Genomic DNA, 27,625 nt, shown 5'->3' with positions numbered 1-27,625 from the left:
CTGGTCTACATAGTGAGTTCCAGGCCAGCTGGGGCTACAGGGAGACCCCTGTCTCAAAAAAAAAAAAAAAAAGAAAAGAAAAAAGAAAAGAAAAGCTACATGCACCAAAGATCTAAATAGAAAAGAGTAAAACTACATAATTATATTAGAAAAATAGGTAAATTCATCTTAACTGGCATATACTGAGTTTTCTAATCATGACTTAGAATCCAGATGAAAAAGAAAAAATACCCACCGTGATGAATCTTGTTATAGTTTTTAAAAATGTGCATAGTAAACACACAAATCAGAAGAAGCCCCCCAGAAACAAAGTCAAAAGATAATGGACACACAGAAGTTATTTGTAGCACATATCACATATGGGCTTATAGCCCTTTAAAAGTAAGGGATTTTCTAAAACCAGAGAGATGCAAAAATAAAGAATATTTTGTATATTATTAAAACTGTAACTTTAATTGTAAAAAAAATATTTAAAATAAAAAGATAAAATAAATATTTAACAATGAAAAAAAAAGAATCTTGACAGATTCTTGAGAAAATCAGCACACACACACAGACACAACTCTCTCTTTCTCATACGTACATACATACACACACACACGCACACGGACACACACACTCACACAACAACAAAAGGAACCTTAACATGAAAAAATTCAATCTGACTCAAGAAATGCAGATTTTACAACTGTACTGGGAAATTATTTCTCATGTATCCATATGCCAATCTTCAGAAACTCAACAGCACATCCTGTTGAGAAGGCTGCAAGGAAATCGGCACTTTTATACACTGCTGGTGGAAATGCAAGTTGGTTAACACCATTAAGGAGGGAAGTTGGCACTATCTACCAGTGTTATATATACATCTTACCTTCTGATCAGAAATGCACTTTGCGATCTACCCCAAACTCAATCCCCAAGAACACAGAAGTTTGCAACTATAAAATATCAGAAGCAACAGGTGTATTTCTCATAGAAAAGTGATTAAACTAGACAGGTGCACATTTAGAGCACTGCACAGCCCCTAAGGAATGAAGGTGTTCTCTACGAAGTGACATGATTTCCAGGATTCCTACTCTAACTGGGGGAGAAAAACAAATGCAAAAGAATAGCATATTAAAGATTTGTATAAGAAAAAGAAATTAGAAAATTAGCTTGCCTGATATACCTTTCTGAGTAATCATGTTTCACACTCAACAAAAGAAAAAGAAGATGGAAGAAAAACATCTATAATGGAATATGAACAGAAACAAATGAATCAAGTCATACTTCAAATGAACAACACAACTACATTGAAGGAGAGGAGAGGAAGGAGGGAGCAGTTTTTTTTAACAAAGTACTGAGACAGTATGCCCTGAGGTAAAGAGTCCAAACAGATATTTCTACATAACGGTCTCCTTGCAGACACTTCCAATCTGTGGCCAGTGCCCCAGGACAGTCAGGAAAGTGACCCAATACAAAATTATAAACTTACTTAAAACATTATGAGATTTTTGTTTTTGTAACCCAACTGTACAGCTCTTGAACATGAACTTTATAGATGATGTCATGTGACAATGTCAAAAGGCTGAACAAGCCCAACAGAGCCAAGTCTTAGCAATTCTGGTTTGAGCACCAGAGCTAGTTATCTCACTACTAGAAATGAGTTACAAGATACACATGAAAAGGACAGCATGAATCCTAGCTGGATAAGGATTAAAATATCAGCATAAATGCAACATTTTAATAAATGTGGTTAGCAAACAAAAATAGATGTAGTGTGTACATGAGTATTTACGTATTTATGCATATCTACACATGTATTTACAAAGACTCCCTGTTTAGAGATATGGCAGCCCACTGTTTCAAACCTAGCAGGCATTGATTTCTAATTCCATTCTACATTAAAAAAAAAAAGGTTGCTTGAAGAAATTGTTGACTATCTGACCTGGGCAGAGAAAATACAAGACAAATCTAGAATATTCTGTGCTGACACTAAGGATTAAAGAAATAATCAAAAAGTAAAAGTCAAGGCTTAAGATTTTCTTATTCCAATACAATCTGTCTAAACAGGGACAGAATTCATATCTGAAAAGCCAGTCTTAACTCTGTCATTAAACACACCACCTGTCTATCGGTGTTTCTATGTGAAATGAGAATCACTACACTGCTATTTTACAAAGGCTTCTTTCTGAACAGTTTAGCAATTCAGAAAGCAGTTACAAAAGTCCTGTTTAAATACGATACATTATCTCTTTCTCAAAGAACCTAAAATAACTGCCCAACCACCAAGTAAACCCCAAAGTACATTGTCAGTTAAATACATCCTAATACGTCTACGATTTAAAACAGTATTTCTCATGAAACCATTCTTCTATTCATTTCCTTGATTTTTCCAGTGTACTGCTTCTTAGGAAAAAAAATCCTAAAATTAACACATATAAAGCTCAAAGCCTCATTTTTAATATCAAAATGGGGGCTACTGTTACAGGGAAATGAAGCTCATTTGGGGCTGCTTCGCCTGAAGGGGCAGTGAGAGAAGGTCAGACAGGGTCCTCAGAACCACTACCACTGGAATCTTGACACCTGCATGTATTTGTTCTCACTCTGTAATTCTTTGCAGATCTACCTCAATTAGAATATTAAATGGCTATTCTTAAAATATCTTTATTTCTCTGTGATATGTCAGGAAACACATCCCTCTGTACCAATTACCATGAACTACATGATAATGGGGCACCACTTAGTATGTATCCGTGGTGTGGGCTTGGGAAAGCACCAGCTGAGGTCCAGCAGAGACATCATTACTCAGTCCTTTGACCTTTCTATAGCTTTGTATCCACTTGTGCAAAGAGGAAAAAAAAAGGGAAAAGCAAGCAAAATGGGAAATAAAAGATAGGGGAGACTATTAAACACCGATTACACACGCCCAAGTTCTATTTCATTTTATACTTTTCCAGGCACAGAAGATGACTCCGAAGACCAGGCAGGTTCAGTGATTTATGGGAATCTCAGGAAGGAACTCCTGGAGCGCTGACTAGATTCAAAGAGCAATTTAAAACCCACATAGCCCATTTTTTCCATGTCACTATTCCTAACAACAATGTACTACTAATCCTCTAAATATACAATTCTCTTGTCTTACTAAAAGATTTATCATGGAAACTGTCGAAAATATTAGTTCTTAACAGCTCCTCAGTGCCCACTGTGCAGTCTCATCAATGGGCCCTTTTGTTTGTATTATTTCTCCCCTACCTTTCTTCCAGAAATACTTAAATTCTAGACATTTCAACTGCACTTTAGAATCTCTAACAAAGTAGATTTTATTTTAAAAAGTAATTAAACCATTTTCACATCTAAAACCATCATTCTTTGTTATCAGTGAATGACCAATGTCTCTTGACAACCTTAAAAATATCTTCTTTCAATTAGTTACACTGACTCAAGATTCAAAAGGGGTAGAGATATGCTTCAGTAGTTAAGAGCACTTACTGCCCTTCCAGAGGACCCAAGTCCTTTCCCAGGATCCACGTTGCATGGCTCACAACCACCTATATAACTCCAGCTCCAAGAGATCCAACACCATCTTCTGCCTCTGAGGGCATTTGCACCCACATATTGCACATACCCACACACAGACATGCACATAAACAAAAAATAATAAAATAAATATTTTTTTAAAAAGATTCAACCAGGACCCAAACATTACTTTTGGAAGACGTGCCTCAATGTAACAGTTCCCTTCCCCTTCCCTCCCACTTCCCTTTTCCTTCTCCTTTATTAATGCTATTATTATGTGGAAGAAAAGATACCATTCATTTCTATAGACTCTAGGCTATTTTCAATTTAGTCTATAGCCAGCATGTAAAATTCATTTCTCCATCTCTTTTATTTCCCATCAAGTACTAGGTAGTTCACTTCTTACTGCTGTTTCGAAAACACTCAGGTAGTACTACCTGCTCTCTGCTGCGCCTTCAGAGGCACCTATCCACGTCTTACACTAGTATTACAATGCTAGTGTTTCCACATTCCCCGGCTAGCTGTGTTCTGACAAGCTTATCAGTATTATATGCTGATCAAGTATGTAGGAGGTGATTAACCAAACTAATCAAGAATTTACAGGGAGAAGGGCTAGAGAGAGGGCTCAGTAGTTAAGAACACTTGCTATTCTTTCAGAGGATCCAAGTTCGGTTCCTAGCACCCCAGGTTCAGTTGCAAGCATACAGCAGCTAAAAACCATCCATAACTCCAGTTCCAGGGGATCCATTGCCTTCTTCTGGAAGCCACAGGCACTGTATGCATGTGGTGTACTTAGATATGTAAGCACAACACTCAAACATAATTTTTTAAAAAGAATTTACTGAGAGACAAAAGAGATCAGCAATCAGCAGCCATGGAAATGGGTTAGGAATTTTTCTTCTAGAGGATAAGAGGTCAAAAAATAGAAAAGGGATGAAAGACTTGGCCAGAGATGGAACAGTCAGATGGCCAGAGTATGACATTTGAAGAACAAGACACTGGGTTCTATTATAGTTCTGAAAAATATTCTGCATATTGGTTCTAATAAATCCTTCCAAATAAACAGAAAATTCAAGAGTTCTTTGCTGTGTTAGTTCACTAAAACAGACCTAAAAAGTTTTCTGCCTTTCTTCCTTAAGAGAATGATACTGATCTCCAAGCCAAAGCTTCTGAACCTTGACTGCAAAGCAGACTTTCCTGCAAAGGTTTTATAAATCTGAGGCCTCAGTCTCATTCAATCAATTTAGTTCCATTGATCTCGGATGGGAAGCAGGCTTACAATACAGTAAGTCTCCTCAGGTGATTCTATTATATAGCTCTAATTGAGAATGGCTGCTCTTAACACTTGATAACAGACAGCTACTATCTACTCAGCTTCTACTGGTTATCATACACTGCTCTAAGTACTTGCTCATTCCTTGTTTTTTAAGAGAAAGAACACAGAGGTCAGGTAACTCTGCTAAGGCAGAGTTGAGCTTCAATCCTAGAAGTCTGGATCAAGCCCATGCTCTTAATCACCACACTACTCTGTCTCCTGAGCAGGAATGAATTGCATTTATATATAAAATGATCAAAGGAAAATGTATATTATTTTTATACATAAAAAATATGTATTTTAAACAATTAACTTCTTTGTTCTTAGAAGCAGCACACAAGGGCCTTGACCAAAGGCGACCAAGATGTGTTTATTAGAAAAGCAAATAGACAGATTTTTTTCCTTCTCAAAAGAGGATTCAAATTTGAGAGTTCTACCTTTTTCATAACTCCTCACATATCACTTTATGTATCAGTTATTCAATATTAAAAATCAAAAGCTGCTTTAGTTTTAAAAATTGAGGGAACAATACATCGTATGTACATTCATAAGAAAAGGTCCTACCTATTTCTGTTCTGCTGACTCCAATTCCATTATAAATTCTCAAGTAATTAAAGTGACAAGACTCAGAATCTTCAATATCAAAGTCACCAAATTTGATGTGAATTCTTTCTCCCATCTTTACCCGGATCTCCCATTCACACACGGTGCTGTTGGGATAGGTATGGGGGTAGTTGATGGATGTCAGGGTTCCACTCTCAGGGCCTAGCACAGTGTGTCCACACCCATCACCTTAAAAAAGGAAAAGAAATACATTATTCTTACACCTTAAGCTTACAAGTTTTAAGATGTTTTATAATACTTATAGCTATGTAAGACATCACATATTTTATACAACCAGTACTTCCTTTACAGAGCATGCAGTAATCAGTGACACAGGTCAAAAGAATTGATGAGTACCCACATAATTTAAAATAATCAATGGGGGCTGAAGAGATAGCTTAGTGGTTAAGAGCACTGACTGACTGCTCTTGCAGAGGACCCAGGTTTGATTCCCAGCACCCACATGGCGGCTACGAACCATCCTTAACTCCAGTTCCAAGGGAATCCAACGCCCTCTTCTAACCTCCGCAGCACTGCATGACACGGGTACACTCACAAACATGCAGGCAATACACTTATACACATAAAGTAAAAATAATAAATAAAATTTTTTAAAAAATCAATGATTACTCATATAATTTACATGTTCAAGGGACTTTCTGATCTGAGTAAGTAAAAGTACATACCATTTTGTCATAGTTAAGTATATACTACAATAAATTCCACCATTAAGGGAATATCAGCATGTATTTATACAACTATTCAAAGTAAACGTAAACATAAAATGTGATTGGTTTCATCTTACAAACACCACACACTGCTTAAATCCCTTCTGAGAAGCAAATGATTTCTAACAATACTTAATGCTAAAGATTATACAGATATTGACCCTCTTCTAGACTTCTAAGGTATCCCTTTTTGAAGGCATTAAACCAACATTTGATGAAGTTTATTTTTACATTCCACTGAAATCTACCTCCTAAATCTTACTTCCTTTTCATAGAATGAAAGAGAGAGGAAGGGGTTAATGGTTTACTAAAAATCAAGAAAAAAATGACTTTCAAATTATCTTGGCAGTGGAATTATTTGTTCTAGAAATTTCTTCAGCAACTGAATATAAAAATTTCAGTAACAGTACACTGTGAACATAAAATGTCTGCATATTCACTTTCTCTTTATTTTTAACTGAGTGCCCAGGAATCACTACATATCCATTTAAGAAATTCAGCTGCTGATCCAATTGTACCATTCAGCCTTCAGTAACAAGGGATTCAGCTAGCCTCTTTAACAGGATAATGAATGTATCCCTTTAAAATAATAGCACTTTCTCCTTTAAAAGAGTTAATCATTGTCATCTTCTGGAATAGTAGTGTACTTACAGAAAAAGCTATAACAAAATTGACACTTCTGAGTTTTAACCTCATTATGGACACAAACATCTGTAACAGAATTTCTATGATCTTGATTTATTATTTATAACCAGTGTACTACTGATATCATTTACTAGAATGGATTAAAGATCTAAAAGCCCAGTTCTATCTAGCAAGTAGTAGATGCTAAGTATTTATTAGCTGAATGAAACAGGGGTATTTTGAATTACTCAAACTTCCACAAAGCAACAACTCTATACCCAAATTCCTTTGACAATACTTGGAAATCCTGTCCTCTCCTGGTCAAGAAATATTATTCTCCGATTCATGTTAGTCCTGTACGTTAGTCTACTCTTGAAGCTCAATACCACAAATGCTACTTCTAAAACAAACACCTCTCATAAAGAGTTTAGCTTTTAGTCAACACTGACCTATGAGTCTATACCTGCTTTCATTCATGCACAAGAACTAGCCACAGTGGCTCAATAATATTAAAAATTAAGGAGAGAATAAAATAAATGCATTGTTTTGGTGTATGCAATACACGCACTGATTTTTTTTCAAATATAAAACTTGGGATATTACATACCCCCCCAATCCTATAATTGTCTCTTGAAATTACAAGAAAATATGTATTTCTACTGGTTGTCATTTGAATTAAAATAATAGAGATACAAAAGCTTTCACTATGAGGCTAGAGAGTTGGCTCAGCAGTTAAAAGCACTGGCTGCTCTTGCAGAGGACCCAAGGTTCAATTCCCAGCACCCATATGGCAACTGACAACTAACTGTCCGTAACTACAGTTACGGACATTACAGGCAGGCATTACACTCATACACATAAAAAAATAAATATTTTCAAAAAAATCTTGACTGTGAAAATAAATGACTGAACTATAAATAACATTTGACTAATCATTAAAACTTTCCCTTGAAAGAAAAAGGAACTATTCTAAAACAGTTTCTTTATTATAAAAGTAGACAGAAAGGTTCTCTCAGTATTCAGAAGATGAAAATGTGATTTCTGGAAGTCTTTCAATATTTAAAAATAACTGCTGGATAATAAAATACTTCAAAATATATTTTAAAAACTAAGCAGAAGCTAAGGCAGTAACTGGAAGTACTGATGGAATTCAGATAGCAAAAAATTACCTGACAGTTGAATCCGTGCCTTTGAAATGGCAGATGTCTCATTTAGTATATAACCCTAAGGTTGTTATTTTAAAATGAATGTTACATAGAGTACATGCAGAGTGCCTGAAGTCATTTTTAGATGTCTTCATGTGCCTGTTTGTTCAATTTTTAAAAATTTACAGACTGTTTCTTGCCCTATCATTAAAAAAAGTTAATAAAGTACTAACTGATGAAAAGCAGAATTTTTGCATGCACAGTGATGAAGAAAACAATTCAAATGGAGCTGTCTTTTTTTCAGAATCTGTGCGGGCAGAGAGAGTACACAGATGGTGAGTTCACAGTGATGCAGTAAGAATGCTCTAAAATATGTGCCGGGAGTTCGGGGCTTCCTCCTCCCCTGCAGAAGACACGCACCAGAAACCGAAGTAAAAAGGACGTCTCCAGTAAACGTTCTGTAATGTTTGCATTAACGCTGCAGTGAACGTTCTTTAATGTTCCACATTTCAAAGAATGTTTGATCAATTTAATCTGACTAGCTGACTAGCAGAGTTTTTGCTCAAGGAGGTGGCTGGGCATGCCACAGATACTTCCTAGACCAGCAGCTTCCTGTTTTCCTGTTGCTTAAATTAAGAAATGATGTTACACTGTGGCTCTCTGAACCTTGGCATGCAGATTCCTGACCTATTGAACTATCTCATGACCATTAATGGGTCCATACCTGCAGTGTAGAAAATGTCTTCACCACTGAAAGGTCATCATGTTAAATTCTCACATCAAGAAAAACTTTGTCCTTATATTCACTTCCAAAGTAGCAGTATGTTTTCTAAAGCTATGAAAACATCTGAAATATGTAAAATATTAAAAAATATATTTTATTTATTATTTTTATTTTATGTGCATGAGTGTTATACCTGCATGTAGGTAAGTGCACCTGTGTCATGTAATGTGCACAGAGGATAGAAGAGGCTGTCCGATCCCTTGGAAATGGAGTTAAGGACAGTTGTCAACTGCCATGTAGGTGCTGGGATTCAAACCCGGGTCTTCTACAAGAACAGTCAGTGTTCTTAACCACTGAGCCATCTCTCTAGCCCCTAAAATATGTAAAATATTTTAAAAGAGAACTAAAACCTGGAAAATAATCTTGATCAATAAGTCACCTAACTTGCTTAGAGCAGTAGCTGGTGCTCAAAATGGAGGTGGTTGTCACTAACGGAGAGAGAAGACTGTTCCCGGAATCTAAGGTAGAAGCCAGGAATGCTATAAAATATAACAGGGAAGTTTCTAGAACAAAGAATGAGCAACCCTAAATGGGATTAGTGTTGAGGTTCAAGAGCGCTGACTTAGATCAAGGCAAGGAATCTCAGGCTGGAGATGTGACTTAGTTCTTGGCTGGGTTTCACCTGGCCAATGGGTAAGTCTGTTCAAGTCACTGAAGATGCAACCCAGGGAAGAGCTTTCTCCTGAGGTAAGCACTTATGCTGAAGAGTTTCAGCTTCCTGTGTCCCAAGGTCTGAAACAAGTAAGTAGAATCCTTCATTTTTCTTTAAGTTATAAAGTCTTTTTACTAGTCTTCAAGTCTCAAATAACGTTTACTCGTAGCTCCAGAGCTTTTAACAATAGAAGGGAAATGGAAGGAAATGGTGCCATGGGGATCAGTGGTAACTGTCTCCTAATTTTCTCACGAGCATTATATATTGAGAAGAACATGTGACCAGGACACACCTCCTACCATCACTCACATTCATAGGCAGAAATGACAAAATAAGTAAGTACAGGGGCAAACAAACCGTTCAAAAGGAACAGCACCATTGGAATCCACACACTCTAAATCACCAACTGTTCTCCTTTGTGAACTCATCATCACCATCACTGCCAACCTCTTCCCTGGATGGTCTCTACTAGACCACACCTGATCATAAAGGGTAGAAGCCTGTTTATATGACTTTTTTATTTTAATTTATTTCAGTGGAGGAAAAAACACTGGCATGAGATCTTACTGTTCTTCCCCTGGGCTGTAGATTCATCCAGGGATTACTCAGAGAACATGTGTTCACTTCCTCTAAAGACTGTAAGGTCAGATGTGTTAAGCCAGATACAAATTCTGATATTGTTCCAGGAAAAGAATGATTTTCTTTTACTTTTATTGTTTTTTTAAAAAATTAGTTACCCCTAGAGAAAAAAAGCGTCATTAAACATATTTAAACAAAATGAAATAATGAAACTAGAATGGCAGCTTATTTCAGGCCACTCTAATTAAGCTCCTGGCCCAATGAGGTTTTGGACAGTGTATGCCTCTAATGCTGGTTCTGTGAAACTTCCAATCACCCTCAGATTTTAGTGATACCATTACTAATAAATGATATGGTTTACCAAATCATAACGGAAGCTCTGTGACTTGTAAAAAATTATCCTTTGGTAACAGCAAATACAGATGCAGGAAACCTGGAGAAATATGCCTAAAATGGAGAGCAATGAAGTGTCATTCCAGAGAGCGATGAAAAAAGCCTCTACTTTCTAGAGAGCCCTTAGGAATTTCGTTTATCAATGAAATGGTGAGTCTAAGTACACTTTATCTGAGTGTCACTCATGCCATTCCTTAGAGTTCATCTGTGAGATATGAAAAACATGCAGCATTTAGCGAGTAGAAAAAAGTATGCAAAAGTTACAACTGTTAATACACACATTTCATTTGACATTTTTACTATTATTTAGTACTGTGAATTTTTAGACCAGAAGTATTTTATCATACCTAAAACTGTGAGGCTTCTCCCGCTGAGTAACTACAGATGTCAAAAGGATAATTTCCTGGTGAAACACTTTAATTTCACTTAGTGTTCTCTTTGTCCCTGGAAACTTTCCTTGTTCCAAAGTCAATTTTGTCTGAAAGTAATACCACTGTCTACTTTTCTTCTACATAATGTTGATGTGGTATATCTGCTTTCTTCCTAGATTTGTGTGTGTGTGTGTGTGTGTGTGTGTGTGCGTGTGCATGTGTGTGTGTGTGCATGTGTGTATGTTAAACTATATATAACATAAACTTACACTTTTGAATACTTTTTTGTCTAGAGCAGTATTTGTGCACTACTCCCCACTAAGGATTACATTGATTACAACTGATCAACTTCAACTAATGCATCATTTTCCAGAGCTCAGTTCAGAGTTCCTTCCTGGTGCTGTACATTCTATGGGTTTAGGCAAATATGAGATGACATGATACTTTATAGCAAAACTGTATTCTGCCCACAGGAGCCTCCCTCCCTGGCAACCTTCCACAGTCAGACCATCTAGGACTACATAAGACCCAGTCTCACAAATGAATGAACAACATTTGCCTATCCACAAAGCCCTTAAAATTCTATACTCTTCTATGCTGAGGAGAATGCCTGTCTGTCTCTATCCTTCTGGGAATTGTCCAGAGGCTCCCAACAGTTTTATATGATGTCATGGTCCTTGGTTAGCTGACTGGTCCATGGGTGGGTACTGACTCACACTGGACCAACTCACTCTTCCTCTCCAATTTCCGTACTTTGCTCAACAAGGAAAATCCCAGAATTTCTCCAGTTTAGCACTTCAAGTCTTCCAGACCTTTCAACAGCCTTCCATGCTGAGAAAGCTGGGCTGAATTCAGCAAAGAACTAAACTGTAGCATACTTGTTCTTAGCTTAGGGAGTTTCCAGCTCTACTTTGAAAATGAGCTCAGAATCCCTCAATTTACTCCCCGTTACCTTCAGCAGATTTTGTATTTAAGTTTCCTATGATGTCAAGAGTCCTAACTACACTTTCTCCACCCATGCCACGTCTCATACCCGTCTCATACTTCTGGAATACAACATGAACAAGGGCAAGCCAGGACAATCAAGATACCCATGAAGGGCTAGAGAGGTGCCCAGCTGTTAAGGGCACTGGATACTCCTGCAGAGAGCCGAGATTCAGTTCCCAGCACCTGCATGGTGGCTTACAACCATCTCTAACTCCAGTTCCAGGGGATCTGATGCTCTCTTCTGGCTTCTAAGGGTACCACACACTTACATGGTATACATACACATATGCAGGCAAACACTCAAACACATGAAATTAATTTTTTTTAATCTTTAAAAGCGGTATGCATAGTTTTGTGACCACTTAATCACCAATAATTTGACTGTGCCTCCCTGTGTGAATACATCACTTGAATGATGTAAGTTCTTTCACTGAGCCAGGGTGGAACTTCATGAATAGTAACTAAGGTTCAGGATAAGGGGTAGGGAATAGAAAAGTGGATCTCACACATTTGAAAATGGGAGATCTTAACTACAAAGTTGTGAAAAGTAGAATCAATTTCCTATATTGATTCACTCACAGAGTAAAAAATTTCCTGCAAACAGTTTTTGTTGAAGGTTGTTGTTGTTGCTTCTGTTGTTTTAAGGCAGGGTCTCACTATATAGCCCAGCTGGCTTGGAACTCAATTATGCAGACTAGGCTGGCCTGGAACTTACAGAGATCTGCCTGCTGCTGCCTCCGGAATGCCAACATTAAAGACATGTACCACCATGCCTGGCTGGCCCTAGATGGACAGCTTTAATCCCGGCCCTCAGTATACTGTAAGGAGACAGCTGAGTTATACATTAAAAAGAGTGGTAAGTGGATCTCACACTTGGATATAGCAAGTATTTAAATGCAGGTATGTCTCTGTACAAAGCCTCCAGACTCTCTAAGTTGAAAAAATAGAGATGATGGACAAAGCTCTCAGGGATTTCAGACTAAATACAAAACAACAAATGGCTAAAAAGGTAGGATGGATTCTAGCCAGTGGCATTTGCACATGTTTCCAGATACAGAAAAGCACATGTAAAGTATGCTAAGGCAAAGCTTCTACTCCCTGATGAAGCAGGGCCTGGACAAACTGAAGGGGACAAGGTGTCAGGAAGAAAGGGGAAGTAGGAGACAGTTACTATACAGGAATGAGGAGTAGGGCAGAAGACCAACTATACAAAGTGGAATGGTCAAAACACAGCCAGTGAACTAGAATCCAGATTTGAAATGGGGAGAGGTCAGTCTTCATCATGCCAGAACTAATGGCCAAATGACATTCTCCAGTACAGTCTTGAGACTTTCTGTTGAGGGGATAAGTGAATAGTTTATCCCCTCAACAGACAGTCTAGCTCTCATCTTACTACTCTCCTGACATCAAATTACTGAAGCTTCCTAAATGCTCTCTGGCAGTGTACAGGCTGTTTCCACCAAGACATCAGGATTCAATCACTGAAACACACTACTTTAAATGTTTTAAAATACTGAATTCACCTCACCTTTTAGAATGGGTTTAGAATTGGGTTTAACTCTGTGTTGCCAGTAAATAATAATACAACAGGTGAAATATGAATGATAGTCATTTTCTACTTTTTCCTGCCAGTTGGGAAGGAATAAGGCTCTGGGCAATTATTAGAACCAGACACAAGAGAATCTAAGAGATGATACAGTTTGTTTGACTTTCTGGCATTTATTTAGGCTGATGCTGTTCTTGAAAACCACCAATTTCAGAAGAGCAGACTTTGCTAAATTAGCCACACCTGTGTTCAGAGCCTCAGCTTGAAACTTAACTCCTCTCAAAGCCAAGGGAATACAGCAAAGAGCACTAGTGCTCCTGGGAATCTGGGGAAGACTGAGCAGACTGCTAGGCCCTGGACAAACAGGCAGTCAGGTTCAAGAAACAGCTCCATTCCCAGTGCAGTAAGATGCACAAGCTCCTGGACTCGCTAAGTATGTGGATTAGTCAAAAGACAGACATCATCGTGCTCGGGACAACAGTGTCATTCCAGAAACAGGGTTAATTCAAACATTTTGAAAAAAAGACACCGCAGTAAATATTAGCAGCAAGAAAATAAATCATACTCTTGTTGATAAAAATAAATATTTCAAATCTAGCACAGAAAGTAGGATCTGGAGATGAGCATATGGTGACGCTAACAGAATGTTTCCCAAGGATGATGATGCTCAGGGATTTTGAAGGCTGCCTGGGGAGTTAAGAAAAGGAAAGGAAGGGCATTCAGAGCACAGGAGGTTGCATATATAAAGAAATCAGTACAGGTAATAAGATAAATTGTTGGAAAATTATCTACTGGGTAGAATAAAAAGTATCCCAGTCTTACACGTGAACTATAGAGTGTTGAGAGGTGCTGGTCTGAGGTTAGGACAAAGGGGAAGGGAAGGATCAGGTAGTGACAAAATTATACGTGTGACATAGAGCAGAGACTGGTCCATACCTTATTAAGGATAAAGGGGCTACTGATGACACTAAGGGCACCACTATGGAGAGCAGCAATAACCTACTCCTCCCAGCTATTGCTGGCCTTAAGTAACCACCAACAAATGTTTGTCAAATGAGATGGCAGAAACATAAGGGAAAGGTCCATTGGCTGAGGGGCTTGCTACTCACTGTGAGAGCACAGACTTTCATATTCTCTCTCCTGATTCCCTTCTGTTCTGATCCTGTAATCACTACTCCTCAAATAATCTGCCAACTTTGTGGATTAGAAACCTGCCAATCCTTCAAAATTTGCCCACCTAAAACTACTTATCATCAAGGCATCTCCTGCTTCCCCACATACTGTAAATTGTTTCCCTTAGTCTATACTGTACACCTCCCTTAGTTATCATGTGTATACTAACATGCATATCTACACGTATTCACAATCCAGCCTGAACATAATTACTCACTCGACTAGCCTGCTCTGAAGACAAGGTGATGTTTTAGCTCCTGTGAATGTCCTATGGTTGTATTGACATATGTATATGCATACTCTCCTGAGAGCTCACAATGGCTCCCTGCATGCTGACAGTTCTGATAAAAGTATAACAGAGTACTGACATCTCTCTAATCTCCAGCAACATGCTCTTGCAGAGGACCTGGGTTCAATTCCCAGCACCCACATGGCAGCTACAAACCATCCTTAACTCCAGTTCCAGGGGAATCCCATGCCCTCTTCTGACCTCCACAGTACTGCATGACACAGGTACACTCACGTACATGCAGGCAATACACTCATACACATAAAATAGAAATAATAAATAAAATTTTTTTTAAAAAAACTGAAACAGAGTACTGACAGCTCTCTAACCTCCAGCAATACAATTCTAACTCAGAGCTCCAGGTACTTCGCTTAATAAAAGCTTTGCAAGGAATTCTGGGCCGCTCTCCTTAGAAAGCAGTCTATACACCCTTCAGAGTATAGTTGATTTAATGAGCAATGTTCAGTAACTTAGAAATCACCATTATCTCATCTGCTTAAATAGATATAGCACTGGCATTCATCGATCGCTAACTTCTTTGAATACCTGTATTTTTCATCCTCTTGAATTATGTTCATCTAGCCCAAATAATGATCTGGAAAATTATCGTGACATATTACTGAACTAAAAGTAAATATCATTTTAAACTATTTTCTTAAAGATTCTATCCTGAACAACAAATAAAATGAAAAAAAAAATACTGAAATAGTAGGGTGTTTTTGTTTTTTTTTTAATTTAATGTGTATGAGTGTAATGCTTGCATGTAAGTAGGTACACTCGTGTTCTGCAATACCCGAGGAGTCAGAGCTGTGATTCTGCATGTATGTTTACCTGTGTTAAAATTATGAAGGTAGCTGGGCGTGGTGGCGCACGCCTGTAGTCCCAGCACTTGGGAGGCAGAGGCAGGCGGATCTCTGTGAGTTCAAGGCCAGTCTGGTCTACATAGTGAGTTCCAGGGCAGCTGGGGCTTACAGGGAGACCCTGCTTCAAAAAGACCAAAAAAAAATTATGAAGGTATGTGAATACTGAATAGCAAGGAAAACAAAAAATAAAGTAGGAAACAACTGTGCATAATTATCATCTAAGATTTTAGTTTTACACAATTAGCACTGTCTTCTGTAAAATATTTTTAAAATACATGAAAAGTACTGTGGTTGTGAAGTTTGTGACGCAGTTGCCTAAAACCAAACCCGGAGCTCCACAAGTGAAACGAACTACTCAATGTGTTCCACTTCCTGTTTCAGCAGTGTCACAATCTTTATGAAGCTTTTCCAAGCCTCATCTCGGGCCATCACTCCACATCTTTCCAAAAAACCAAGATGTGGAAGTAAAAACTTCCCATCTGCATATACTTAGTTAACACTGACTTGTCTACCTGAGCTTCTAAATCTCAGAGTCATTTTGCTGAGTGTACTTCTAAATTTAAAATCTACTCCTATCTAATCTAGACCCCTATCCTCACACATGATCTGTTTCCTTTTACATTAACCATTCATCTATCAGTTTAATTCTAGTACTGGTACTTTGGCTTAATCAATCTCGCCATTTTTAAGATTTGTTGCTCTTTAAGAATGATGTTTTGATCTTCAAATAATTGATAAAACTATTTCCAGAGGGAAATACTGTTTGTTCTTATGCCATTGAAAAGTGTACCTAAAAATCATTAACCTGAAATTTTATGTTTTCCTTTTGAAGTGTCAAAAATGCAGGATTAAAGTCTGATCATTAGCATACATTTATGTTTCTAATTTTTACTCTGCAAAATTAATGAAAAAAAAAAAACACAGCAGAAAAGGATGCTTTGATTTTCGCCTCTGAATACAGTTATATAAGAAGAGAGCCCAGTTTTGGTATGGATTGACTGGTAGGCTGTGAGACAGGGTCCCATAATGTAGCCCAAGCTGACCAAGACTCTGCTTCAGTCTCCCAAGAGCTCAGATTACAGGCATGCATGTCTGGTTTGCTCTCAATCCAAGAAAAGACACAAAATTCTGAATTAACGTAATATTAATATTAGAAATAATTACAGATTTTTTTTTGAAGAAATAAGTTCTCTATTTCTTACAATTCACAAATATTGTTCCTAAAGTCTTTCCTTATATCACAGGCCAATATGTGCATTGCTTGCCAGAGTACAAATTTTTTCATGCACTAGTTCCAAATATCACTGTGGGATTGAAGTGATTCTTTAAAGAAGGAACATGATTTGTTTCATAGGTTTATTAAATTGCAAATCAAGATCAACACCTTTGCCAACATGTCATGATATAAACAAACCAGTTTTAATGGATTTTAAAAATTAATTTCCTTATATTCTATCATGTTCAAGTCACATTCTAATCCACAGGGTAGATGAGTCTTCCATGATATGGATGAAGAAGCTCCGGAGATGGGGTGATCCCAGCTCCTGAAGTCATAATGGAAATTGGAATAGAAATTCAATCACAGTAGAGTATCAACTTCTTAGAAATTTACTACAGCCAGAAATTAAAATCAGGCTAAGTCCCATCAATTTAAGCTTTGTTTAAAAGATTTACAGAAAAAAAGTTTTGAAAATGAACTTAATACTAATTTCAGAATCTACATAGACAAACTACATCTAAAATGCCCTCTACGTAAATGAGCTGAATATTTTTAAATTTAAATATGCTAGTTAGGATACACCTCTGTTGCAAAAAGTCATCAAGTTTTCAAATTCTTGACATATTTTATCTAAGTCGAATAGAAAAATTATTGTCAGCAGAAAATTTGCTGAGAAATAGCTAAGAATGGTATTAATTGGAATGAAGGTAATATAGTCTGCTATTTCAAAATAATATCAGAAAGATTAGAAGAAAAAAACCTATGCATAGCTCTACTTGAATAGACAGTGAACATATTTCTATCTGGGCTAGCTGGGGGGGGAAAGAATCTATTCAGCAAAAAGTTTATTTGGAAAAGTACAAAGAAATTACCCATAATTCTACCACTGAATGACAGCTGATAACATTTTATTTCCTTCTAGTCTTGCTCCCAAGACTTCTTAAAGAGTAGATTCCATGCGGTACCTCTGCATTATATGTGGGCATTCTCAGTATTAAAATGTCTATAGCTATCTCCATGCACTGCTGCTGTTTTTAAGTGAGACTTCATTTCAGTTCCGGGAGCCAGTGTCAGAGGCCCTGAAGCAATGAGGTAGGCCAGAAAGACTGACATGAAGGCAAACTCACTGCATTAAGGTCCTTAGGGTAAGAGATCTTCAAAAATCAGGGAATCCAAATTCTACATAACTCCTAGCCCTTAGTTTACCAACTGAGCAACTCACAATTAGTAACTGAGTAACTACATTGGTTTCCCTTTGCAAAGTCCCTGCATATTATCATCTCCTTTTAATTAATCTATGAAATACATGTGTATTCTCTTATGAATAATGCAGAAAATAACTACAAAGGGACTAAATGGTTAAACAAATGTACCAAATCAATTTTTTCCCCCTTCGAGACAGAGTCTCCCTGTAGCCCCAGCTGGCCTGGAATTCACTATGTAGACTAGGATTGCCTCAATCTCAAAGAGATCCACCTGCCTCTGCCTCCACAGTGCTGGGACTAAAGGCATGCACCACCACACCTGGCTACCCAATTGTTTTGAAGAAATAAAAATCCTATCAGTGTAATTTCTATTTGTGTTATTGTATGCTGACATTTTGGCTGAGACAAACATTTGTTTAAATACTCTGATAAAAATTATATAGTCATTAAAAATATTATACATATTACACATTACACATACTACACATATTACACATTACACATATTACACATTACATATTACATATACTCTAGGTGGAAAAATTCCAAAAGACAATAGTGATTTTTAAAAACATGATGTAAACACTTTCCCGTCTAGAAATAAGCAAAACAGGGGCAGGATTCTCCTTATGTAGCCATATTCCTATCAGTATTAAGGTTGCATTCATTGTGTATCAGTTTCCTTATACTGGAAATGGGATAGATAACAACAGTTGTGGTGAAGTTAAATGAACTTATTAGTTACATAAACCACTTAGTCTTGTGTCTCCCATACAGTAAGCTCCTATAAGTGGTAGCCATATATAAATAAGTCTGTTTCCCTTACCTGGAAGGAAGTTCCCGCCTTGGTGCTAAACTTCCACAGAGGCTTCCACACCCTACGGTGGTAAGTGCTGATTGAAACCTGCATGCTAAACATCTTCATCTTAAGTCGTTCTGTATAAATGTGACTATATATAAAACGTTCAGTTTACCAAGCACGTATTTTCCTTAGAAATCATTCTTTCACATGATGATCAAAGTTTCAGCCTCTTCTCAATGACTGTCCCATGACCCTGAAGACATACTTTACTGACAAGCATAGGAACACAACCATAAAGCTGAACTTAAAAGACTGATTTTCAAAGAAATCTTCCCAGCAATAAGTATCAACACAACCCTTATCTTTCTCACTGTAATAAAACAAGAAAATCAACGGAAAACGTGTCCAACTACAGTGCAGTATGCTGCCTGAAACTAGCACTAACACCAACCCCCGCAATCCCCGCCCCCCTATGATGACACAATGATTACCAATCAGCGGTTTTGCTCCCTTCTGGAATAGGTTTTTCAAGGACTGTACATGGAAAAAAAGTTTTGTCCGTTTCTAGAAAAGTTTTGGCCCTTTTGGTGTCCATTAGGGCAATATCGTAAATTGCCTTGAGTCACACTCATCGTTTGACCGTGGCAACCTATAAACCACCATCCTGAGTAACAGGCAGGGGATGTAAAGAACGTGTTCCAACCCCAACACTCAAAAAATCACTGCAATCTGCTTCACTCGCTTAAACCTCAGCGCTTTCCCAAGGATGGTTAAAAACCACTACTTACTACTTGTCTTGAATAGGCACAAGATGCTATCTAATTTCCTTCTTTATTCGGTCCATCTGTCCAGACGGAACCAGCAAAGAAAGGGCCTTCATGTCAGGGTCTCACGTCCCTCTTTCAGAGAAATGAATGGCCTTGCCAAAAAGTGACGCGGCGCAAACTTGAGGGCCAGGGCCCGGCAGCAGAGCCCGCTCTGAATATCAACCTCGCAAGTGTTACTGCGCCTCTGGGGCGCTCCTACAGGTTCCTCCAACAGCCAGGAGTCCCGGGGAGGCGGATCCAAACCCCAGAGCCACTCACCTTGCTGAGCTCCCGCGTCTTCGAGCAGCTGCAGCAGCAGGAGCAGCAGAAGCAGGGGGAGCCCAGGCCTGGAGGAGCAGGAGGAGGAGTTGCAGCAGGGAGGGAGGGGACAGCAGCCAGCGCGGGGGAGCGCTGCCCGGCCGGGGGCGGCGGCTGCGGCCCGGCCTCTGGGACCCCGCGAGCTGCTCTCGACTCTCAGCGGCGCCCCGCTCGCCATCCCGGCGGCCGGCAGTCCGCCCGCATAGTGCGGACGCCGCGGGGCCCCGCGCGACCCGGGCCCGCGGCACCCGGGAAGGACGCGGCGGCAGCGCAGTTCGCCTCACACCGCTCCCGGACCCGTCTGCCCCAGGTTCGCCTACTCTGGCCACGTCCCTTCGCCGCGCTGCCCGTCCTGCGACCCCAGGCCGGAGCGCGGGGGACGGGCACGGAGGAGGTGGGCGCGCCGGCGGCCAAGCTGGGGACGCGCTCCCGCCGCGCTCCTGTGCCTGACCAGGCTGGCCGCGCTCGCCCGCCGCTCCCGCTAGCTGGCAGGCCGGCCGCCTGCTCCCTCGCGCTCCCTCTGGCGCGCGCCGGCCACGCCTCCTAGGCCGGCCGCAACCAATCCACGCTCTGCTCGGGTCCAGCTCCTTCTGCATCGCCCAATCAGCACACTCTCTCCTCGGTCGACCCGTTAGGTCCCCGGCCCACTCCCGGAGCTCCACCGCCCCTCTTCTGCGTTCTCCAATCGCCTTGGGCCTTTGGGAGTGTCCCACCCGCCTCCCCCAATCTGGGCCCGCCCCTAAGCTGCGGCCCCCGCCCGCCCCGCGGGCTGGAGAGCCTGTTATTGTTGGGACTACAGCCCAGAGAGATCCCACGGAGGCTCCCCGCGCCTCCGGTCAATGACTTCCGGGACTTCCCCCATCCCGCGCTCCTTCTGCTTCCTTGTGCCAGCTCGCTTCTGGCTCCTCCCCCGCCGCGCATCAGGCCATTGGAAGGGGTGGGGTAGCTGGATCCTGGAAGATTTCAGCCGGGATCTGTGTCTAAGGGACTGCTTTTAAATAGCAAGACTGTGTTTTTCTAAATTAAAACTCCAGCTAGTTGTTGCAGCAACTCGGAGTTACAATTGCAGATGTGGTGTTCCAGTTTTGGAAAAGATAGTTCCGGATTCCTTTATCCTTTACTCTAGGCGTCTTTGGGGGAGTGTGTAAAATAAGATCCATGCCTCCGATGCAATTTAAATTTAACACCTGAACGTTGATCCAGTCCTGCTACAAAGAGTTGTTGAGCGACTGTTACATCTCTTCAAATACTGTGCTCAAAGCCCCGGGAGTTAGAGCCACAGGAAAGAAATTTTGCAGGATGTGGAGTGGAGAAAGATATCAATATAACATGCAAGTCAGAATGAAGCAAGTGCAGATTAAAGTCATAAGCAATTTGATGGAGACTGAGCAGACAGGGTCTCAAAAATAAACAGTCTTTGAGAAAGAAGAATCCACGGGACTGGGCAGGGATTGGTTTTAGAGAGAAATGAAATGCCATCTGGAATGCTTTTAACATGGGTTCCCAAAGATGAGGATGGTTCCATTAACAAACATAGAAAATTAGTAAGGTGAAACATTGTGTAGAAAGGGAAGTCACCATTGGGTATTTAGATAGCTCCCATCTCCGGTCGTTCAACATAGCTGATTTTCACTGGATGTTGTGATGCCCTTTCCTGATGCTTGACCACCTACCTTAACAAGCCAGAGTTCCCAATCAGCTAGGCATACTCAGGACTAAACTGATACTCCATGAGGTACTATGTTGCTGAGTTATGTCTGCTGCTTTGTGTGTATTAAGTGCATTTTTGAATTGCAATATTTTTAGGTTATGATTGGTTTATCAGATGTGATTCCACCTTAAGTTGAGGAACATGTGTACTGAAGATGGGATGCAGGGCCAGCAAGATGGCTCAATGGGTAAGGGTACTTGTTACCAAGCTGATGACCTTAGTTCAATTCCTGGGAGAGAACTGACTCCTGCAAGTTGTTCTCTGAGCTCCAAATGCATGCCCTCTGATGCATACACAATAAATAAAAAAATAAATAATCGATGAATGAATGTTTAAAAAAAAAAAGGTGGGTTAAAAATTCAGCCAATAAGTGAAGCTATACAACAACCAGGTGGTCTAAATGTCACTGTGAGAAATGCTTTGAAATTATGAGTCTTAGATTCATAAATACATATGATATTCACAAACATAGTAAGAGGTTGATATCCTCAAAAGAAAATCTGTGTTAGAGAGAACTGTAGAGGTTACCTTATTGTGTGAGAAGTATACAAGAAGATTGAGAAAGATGATACTGGCACTGTACCACCCCTCAGTCTCTCCACTTCTCATCACTGAGTTGTAAAACCAGTTTGAGAAAGGCTGCTGTGAGATGATCAGAATGTTCTCAGGGAACCTCACAGCAAAGACAAATAGCAGGCATGAGTTTCCAGACCTGCCAGAGTGCAGTCCTAACTTACACCCCCTCCCTGACTCTGCAAGTTTCTCTAGCCAACTACCCCCTGCCCCTGGGACTCAGTTTCTTTGTAGGTTAGCATGTGCTGAGGCAATGGGACGGGGATGATTTTACCCACAGGACCCATTTGCATAGGACTGGGAGAGAGTTGCTTATTCTGAAAAGTCGAGTCCCAAACTGATTATTTTTAGAGGAAGCCACCATCACAACAGTCAGAGCTCAAAGCTGAAGTATGTCCACAAGGCAAGACTGGGTTCCACATCTCCTACAGGATCGCAAATAAATGTGAAAACTTCAGAGTTTCCCTTGAGTGCAAGACAGCAAAGCAAACCCAAACTCAGCAGGGATTTCTTTGGGCATGAGTTCATGGACATGAACCATAACTTGCAATAGTGACAGTTGATTCTACTACCTAATAGTAGTAATTTGGATGTTGTTGGCTTTGGGAAGACTAGGGCTTCAGGACCACCTAGGATAGTGAAATATGAAATACCAGGAATTAAAATATGTATCATGCCAATGTCTATATGGCTATTTTTCCAATGTGAAGATATTTAAAAATAGAAATAGAGCCGGGCATGGTGGCACACGCCTTTAATCCCAGCACTTTCGGGGCAGAGGCCAGCAGATCTCTGTAAGTTCAAGGCCAGTCTGGTCTACAGAGTGAGTTCCAAGACAGGTGGAGCTACAGGGAGACCCTTGTCTCAAAAAGGCCAAAAAAATAACGTAAATGCTAATTCTCCAGATCTTCCCTTATTTGTCTTTCCTTTTTTTTTTTTTCTCATTGCTCTTCTTCCATCTTTTACTCAATAAAAAAACTGGAATTGACACACAGAGAAAAAGAAATACAGAAAAAAGAGTCACACCCCACAATTTCATCTTGTAAATGAGGTTAGGAAATGAGAATGGTGGAAAAGCCCTGGGGCTGGCGGCCTGTGCTTCTGTCCCTGCAGACATCTGGCTTTTAATGACATGATATGCTAAGAATCATTTGGCACCATCATTGCTATTAAATGTCTGTCAAGCATTAATAAAACAGAAGAGGCTCACTTAAAACGGCATTTATACTGGAAACCTTATAGTGATGGTATGTAATGAGTCTGGTGGGCCTTATCAGTGACTGTGATTTTGGCAGAATAACAAAAAGAGGGACTGAAGGGGAATTTACTTTTGTGATCTTCCTGAGAGGTCAGAGAGAAAGAAAGCTGTGGAAGTTCTGGGAAAATATCTCAAACTTCAAAGACCAGAGGCCTAAGATCTGGTTACTGTTCTCACAGGCGCATCCTTTGTCCTCTTGACTGTTGGGACAAATGTTTATAGCCATGTTTGTTACTGAATGTCTGAATTCTGCTGAAGATCCCTTCTGTGAACAGAAATGGTTTAGATGCATTCTTCCCTTTATGTGGTAGGCTTCCTTCAGTTGGTCATTTTAGTCAAGGTTTTTCAGGTTTATTTTTCATTTTCTTAACGTTTATCAACTATTTCAAAAGATATTTGTTATATCAAAGTTAAGGCAAGAGTGTTGGGAAATCAGTTTATTATAGAGGTATTTAATTTCTATAAGTAGGTAACAAATTACACTTTTTTTCTTTCAAAGGTTAACACTAGGGTATGTTAGTGACTACTCTGATCCTTTTCAAGCTATATCTTCTCCTCCTGTAAGTATCTTTTTCCCTCTTTATCCTCCACTATTCTCTCATTCTCTCTCATTCTCTCTCTCTCTCCCCCCCCCATTATTTTTCTAGGAATATGAGAAACTTGGGATTGACAGTGTAGCTAAGTAGGAGTACACTTGCCTAGTGTGAGACTGAGATTAGTCCATAGTACCAAAAATAAAATTAACTGACTCATTATCTTGTGGATTAGAAAAAGAAGCCTTCAGTCTCTTGTTTATCTCTGACGAAGGTATCGAATGTCTTCAGTAAGAGCCTGTGAGGATTACTTAAAAAGGAGAGAATTAATTATACATGAATGGTTAACATCCCTCTAAAATATAAACAGTGAGCAGGGCAGAGTATCTGAGCTAATGCAACTTAGCAGTGAAGTTGCTGCAAACCTCTATGGGTTTATGCTGTGTTTCTTCCCATGGAGGCCTTTGCTGGCAAAACAGTGAATTAAAGTACAAAACTGAAATACTGTTTTGCATCAGAGAAACTGAATTGTTTCTTGAGATCATGGAAATAATCCTGGATGAGGCTCACGTATTGAACTTCTACTGGAAAGCGCTCTTAAACCTACAAGATTTCAGCCTCTCTCAGCCTCAGTTTCTTTATCCATTCACAGAAAATGGTTAAGTGCTATTATAAAGTTGAATAATTCTTCCAAATTTTCATTATTTTCCCCTCCTCTCCTTTGTGTATATGTATGTGTGTTTGTAAGTATGAGAGTGCATACCCATTCCATGGTGTACATATGGAAGTCAAAGGCCAAATGTGGGTGTCAGTCCTTTGAGTCAGGAGTTCTTGCTTATACTGCATACACTAGGGTAGCTGACCCACTAGCTTCTGGGAAGTCTCATGTCTCCACCTCCCATCTCTCCATAGGAGCACTGGGGTTACAGATGTGTGCTATACCATCTGACTTTATGTTCTGGCGATCTGAACTCAGGTCTTCACACTTGTGTGGCAAATGCTTTGCCCACGGGGCTATCTCCCCAGTCCTGCTGCTTTCTAATATCTCTTGGATAAATTCTAAGTCCCCCATTTCTAAATCACCACCTAATGTCGGAAGGAGAGGAAATAAAAGCTGATGAATATAGAATTTGTCTCTGGAAATGTCTTTACTGAACAGAAATGTACTGTAAGTGGTGCTTGGAAAGCAACTCCCAGCCTCTCTAACCCCCTCCTGTAATGCTGGTATGGACTAGGCTAAAAGAATAGGCACAGTTCTGTTTTGTGAAGGAAACAAGACCTTGGATCGAGGAAGGTAACATTATCCAGAAAAGGGAGGTCAGAGAAGATAAAGCTGGTCAGCTATGCGGCAGGAAGCTGGAGCTGCCAAGGGGGAGTAATAGAGAATGTTCCAGTTGTTTAGATGCCAAGATGCTTTACAAGTAGAATTAAGTCGGGCATGGTGGGGCATACCTCTAGTTTCAGCCACTTGGGAGGCTGAGGCAGCCAGATCACAATTTTGAGGCCAGCTTGTTGGGAGTCTGTCCTAACTGACTAACTCACAAAATAAACTCCACAATAAAAATTAGAGCAATATAATAAAGAATTTCAAGGAGTTTGCTATGTATGATATATTGCAGTCCTTTCTCTACTTTCTTCCCAAATGCTCCAGTAACTTTGCTAGTCATAGCTGTGAAACTTATGGCACAATCAAGATGGTATCCAACTTACTGATTCTTACAGAAAGGGCGGCATCCTTGGGAAGTGAATTAAAGAGATATCAAGCATTCAAAAACAGTAGGAGACTACCAGAACCAGAAATTTGAGAAACTTAAATCTCCACGTGCTCCTCACCCCCTTGACAAGAAACTGAGTTTCCATCACTTATTAGATCAAGATATTTGAACAGGTGGACAGAGTAGCTACAGGATTTGGGATCATCTAGACAGCTGATTCTTTTATGCTAAGATAAGTACATACTATGATATTTTTTTAATTTTCTAAGAACCAAGTGAACAGAAATTGAAAAGTTTAAATGCATATATCAATTTTCCACTATTCATTTTGGTCCTTTAATTACATTTTAATTTAAATACTTTATTAAATAAGTCAATATAATAGGAACTGATATTTAAATATCAAGTCTTTGGAAATTCAGTTTTTTAAAAGGAGAATCTAAGGTCTTTTAAAACAAAGAAGTATGTTCTCCATTTCATATCATATTCACAGGCAAGCTAATGTTAGTTTGCCTAACACAATGGGATGCAAATGAGACCAATATGTATATTTTCATCTAAGCAGGTCTTTTATTTTTGGCATTTTATTAACCATGGCTTGTGAAATGATAGATTATGAGCAAAAGGAAATAATAGATTATTCAGATTAACCTCATTTTCCGTGAGCTTCTGCACTGATAGTCAGGTTTTAATATCAATGTAAGTAGTACATTTGACTGACATACACTGTCATTTGCTTCATAGATAACATACTTCACAAAAGGAAAGAGGTGAAAGATTTTTCTGAAAGATTGATTGCTGACTGAGATAACTTCTAGAAAAGAAACAAAGGAGAATATAATTTCCCTAGACTAGATTTTATTTTTAATCTTGAAGGATAGGACACACCTAGATCTCATAGAATTTTGAATAAAGTTATTTTCTTATCACTTATATGGTATTATTTAGTGCTGCTTCCTTCAAATCAATGCTTGTGCTCATTTGTATACCTAAAGATTCGTTTTGGATATACATGTAGTTACAGTATTTGATGAATGTGGCTCATATTACAGACTTGACTAAATGAGGGTAGCCGCATGGCTTGTGTGAAACTCACAGGCTACTGAGTTACAAAAAGTCATGTAGTGACACAGATTCACATATTTCCTGATGTCTGTGATTTACATGAAGAGTCCACAGATATTAACGGTCCTATCTCATGACAGAATCTAACTATTTGTTTAGCTGTTTGATTTTAAATAGATTTTTCTTCCAAAATAGATTATCAAGCATAGGTAATTCTGGATTTAACTTAGTCTCTTTGTTATTTCTATTACTCTCGTATTTAAAAATAACTAATATTCTGAAAGTACTTTAAACACAATATAAATCTATTCACTCATAAATATATTCACTGCAGCTACTGTTAGCTACATATGCATGTGATTAACTAAATCACCTGAAAAATAATATCCTCACAAGAGAGTCATGCTGAATTAGCCTCAGATTTTAATAATAGCTACAGCACTGCATAATTAAATTGAAATTCTCTCCAAGTGAACAAATTCACATGGCCATTCGTGGTGGTTATGGCAGACATCCATTTAGAGAAATCACTGCTACACGTGCCCAGAATGGAAATTTTAATGCCGTTTCTGTCCTAATAGAAAGTGGAATGAAACAGTCAATCCATGTTTAAAGATATGTTAAAATATTATACTCAAATCTCATCTGTAATAATGCCCTATCTTCTGAAAGATATTTCCCAACTTTTTTGTCTTTTCTATGTATGAAGAATTTAAGTTCTTGTGACTGGAGAGATGACTCAGTTATTAAAAGCACTGATTGCTCTTGCAGAGAACCTGGTTTGACCCCCAGAACCCACATGGCAGCTGACAACCATCCTTAACTCCAGTTTCAGGAATCTGACGCCCTCTTCTGGCCTCTGCAGGCATT

The 27,625-nt window shown here is 39.2% G+C and overlaps 1 protein-coding gene across 4 annotated transcripts in view; it reads right to left on the bottom strand.

Annotated features, from left to right (window-relative positions):
- Dcbld2 (discoidin, CUB and LCCL domain containing 2) overlaps nt 1–20,218 on the bottom strand; it is a 77,127-nt gene extending 56,909 nt beyond the window's left edge. For 2 of the 4 annotated variants that reach the window (XM_029562608.1, XM_017797669.2), the window contains exons 1-2: nt 19,862–20,218; nt 5,378–5,605 (exon numbers count right to left, since the gene is read on the bottom strand). In XM_029562608.1, the coding sequence (XP_029418468.1) occupies nt 5,378–5,605; nt 19,862–20,078 (445 nt within the window). In that variant the 5' untranslated portion in view covers nt 20,079–20,218. Of the gene's footprint in view, nt 1–5,377; nt 5,606–18,800; nt 19,034–19,861 lie in introns of those variants that run through there. The other 2 variants (XM_017797670.2, XM_029562609.1) reach the window with 2 other exon arrangements.
- Between the last annotated feature and the right edge of the window lie 7,407 nt (nt 20,219–27,625).

The sequence above is a fragment of the Nannospalax galili genome, unplaced genomic scaffold, assembly GCF_000622305.1.
Source record: "Nannospalax galili isolate Female #2095 unplaced genomic scaffold, S.galili_v1.0 scaffold355, whole genome shotgun sequence".
NCBI classification, from domain to species: Eukaryota; Metazoa; Chordata; class Mammalia; order Rodentia; family Spalacidae; genus Nannospalax; species Nannospalax galili.
This window is presented reverse-complemented; position numbering and strand designations above follow the sequence as displayed.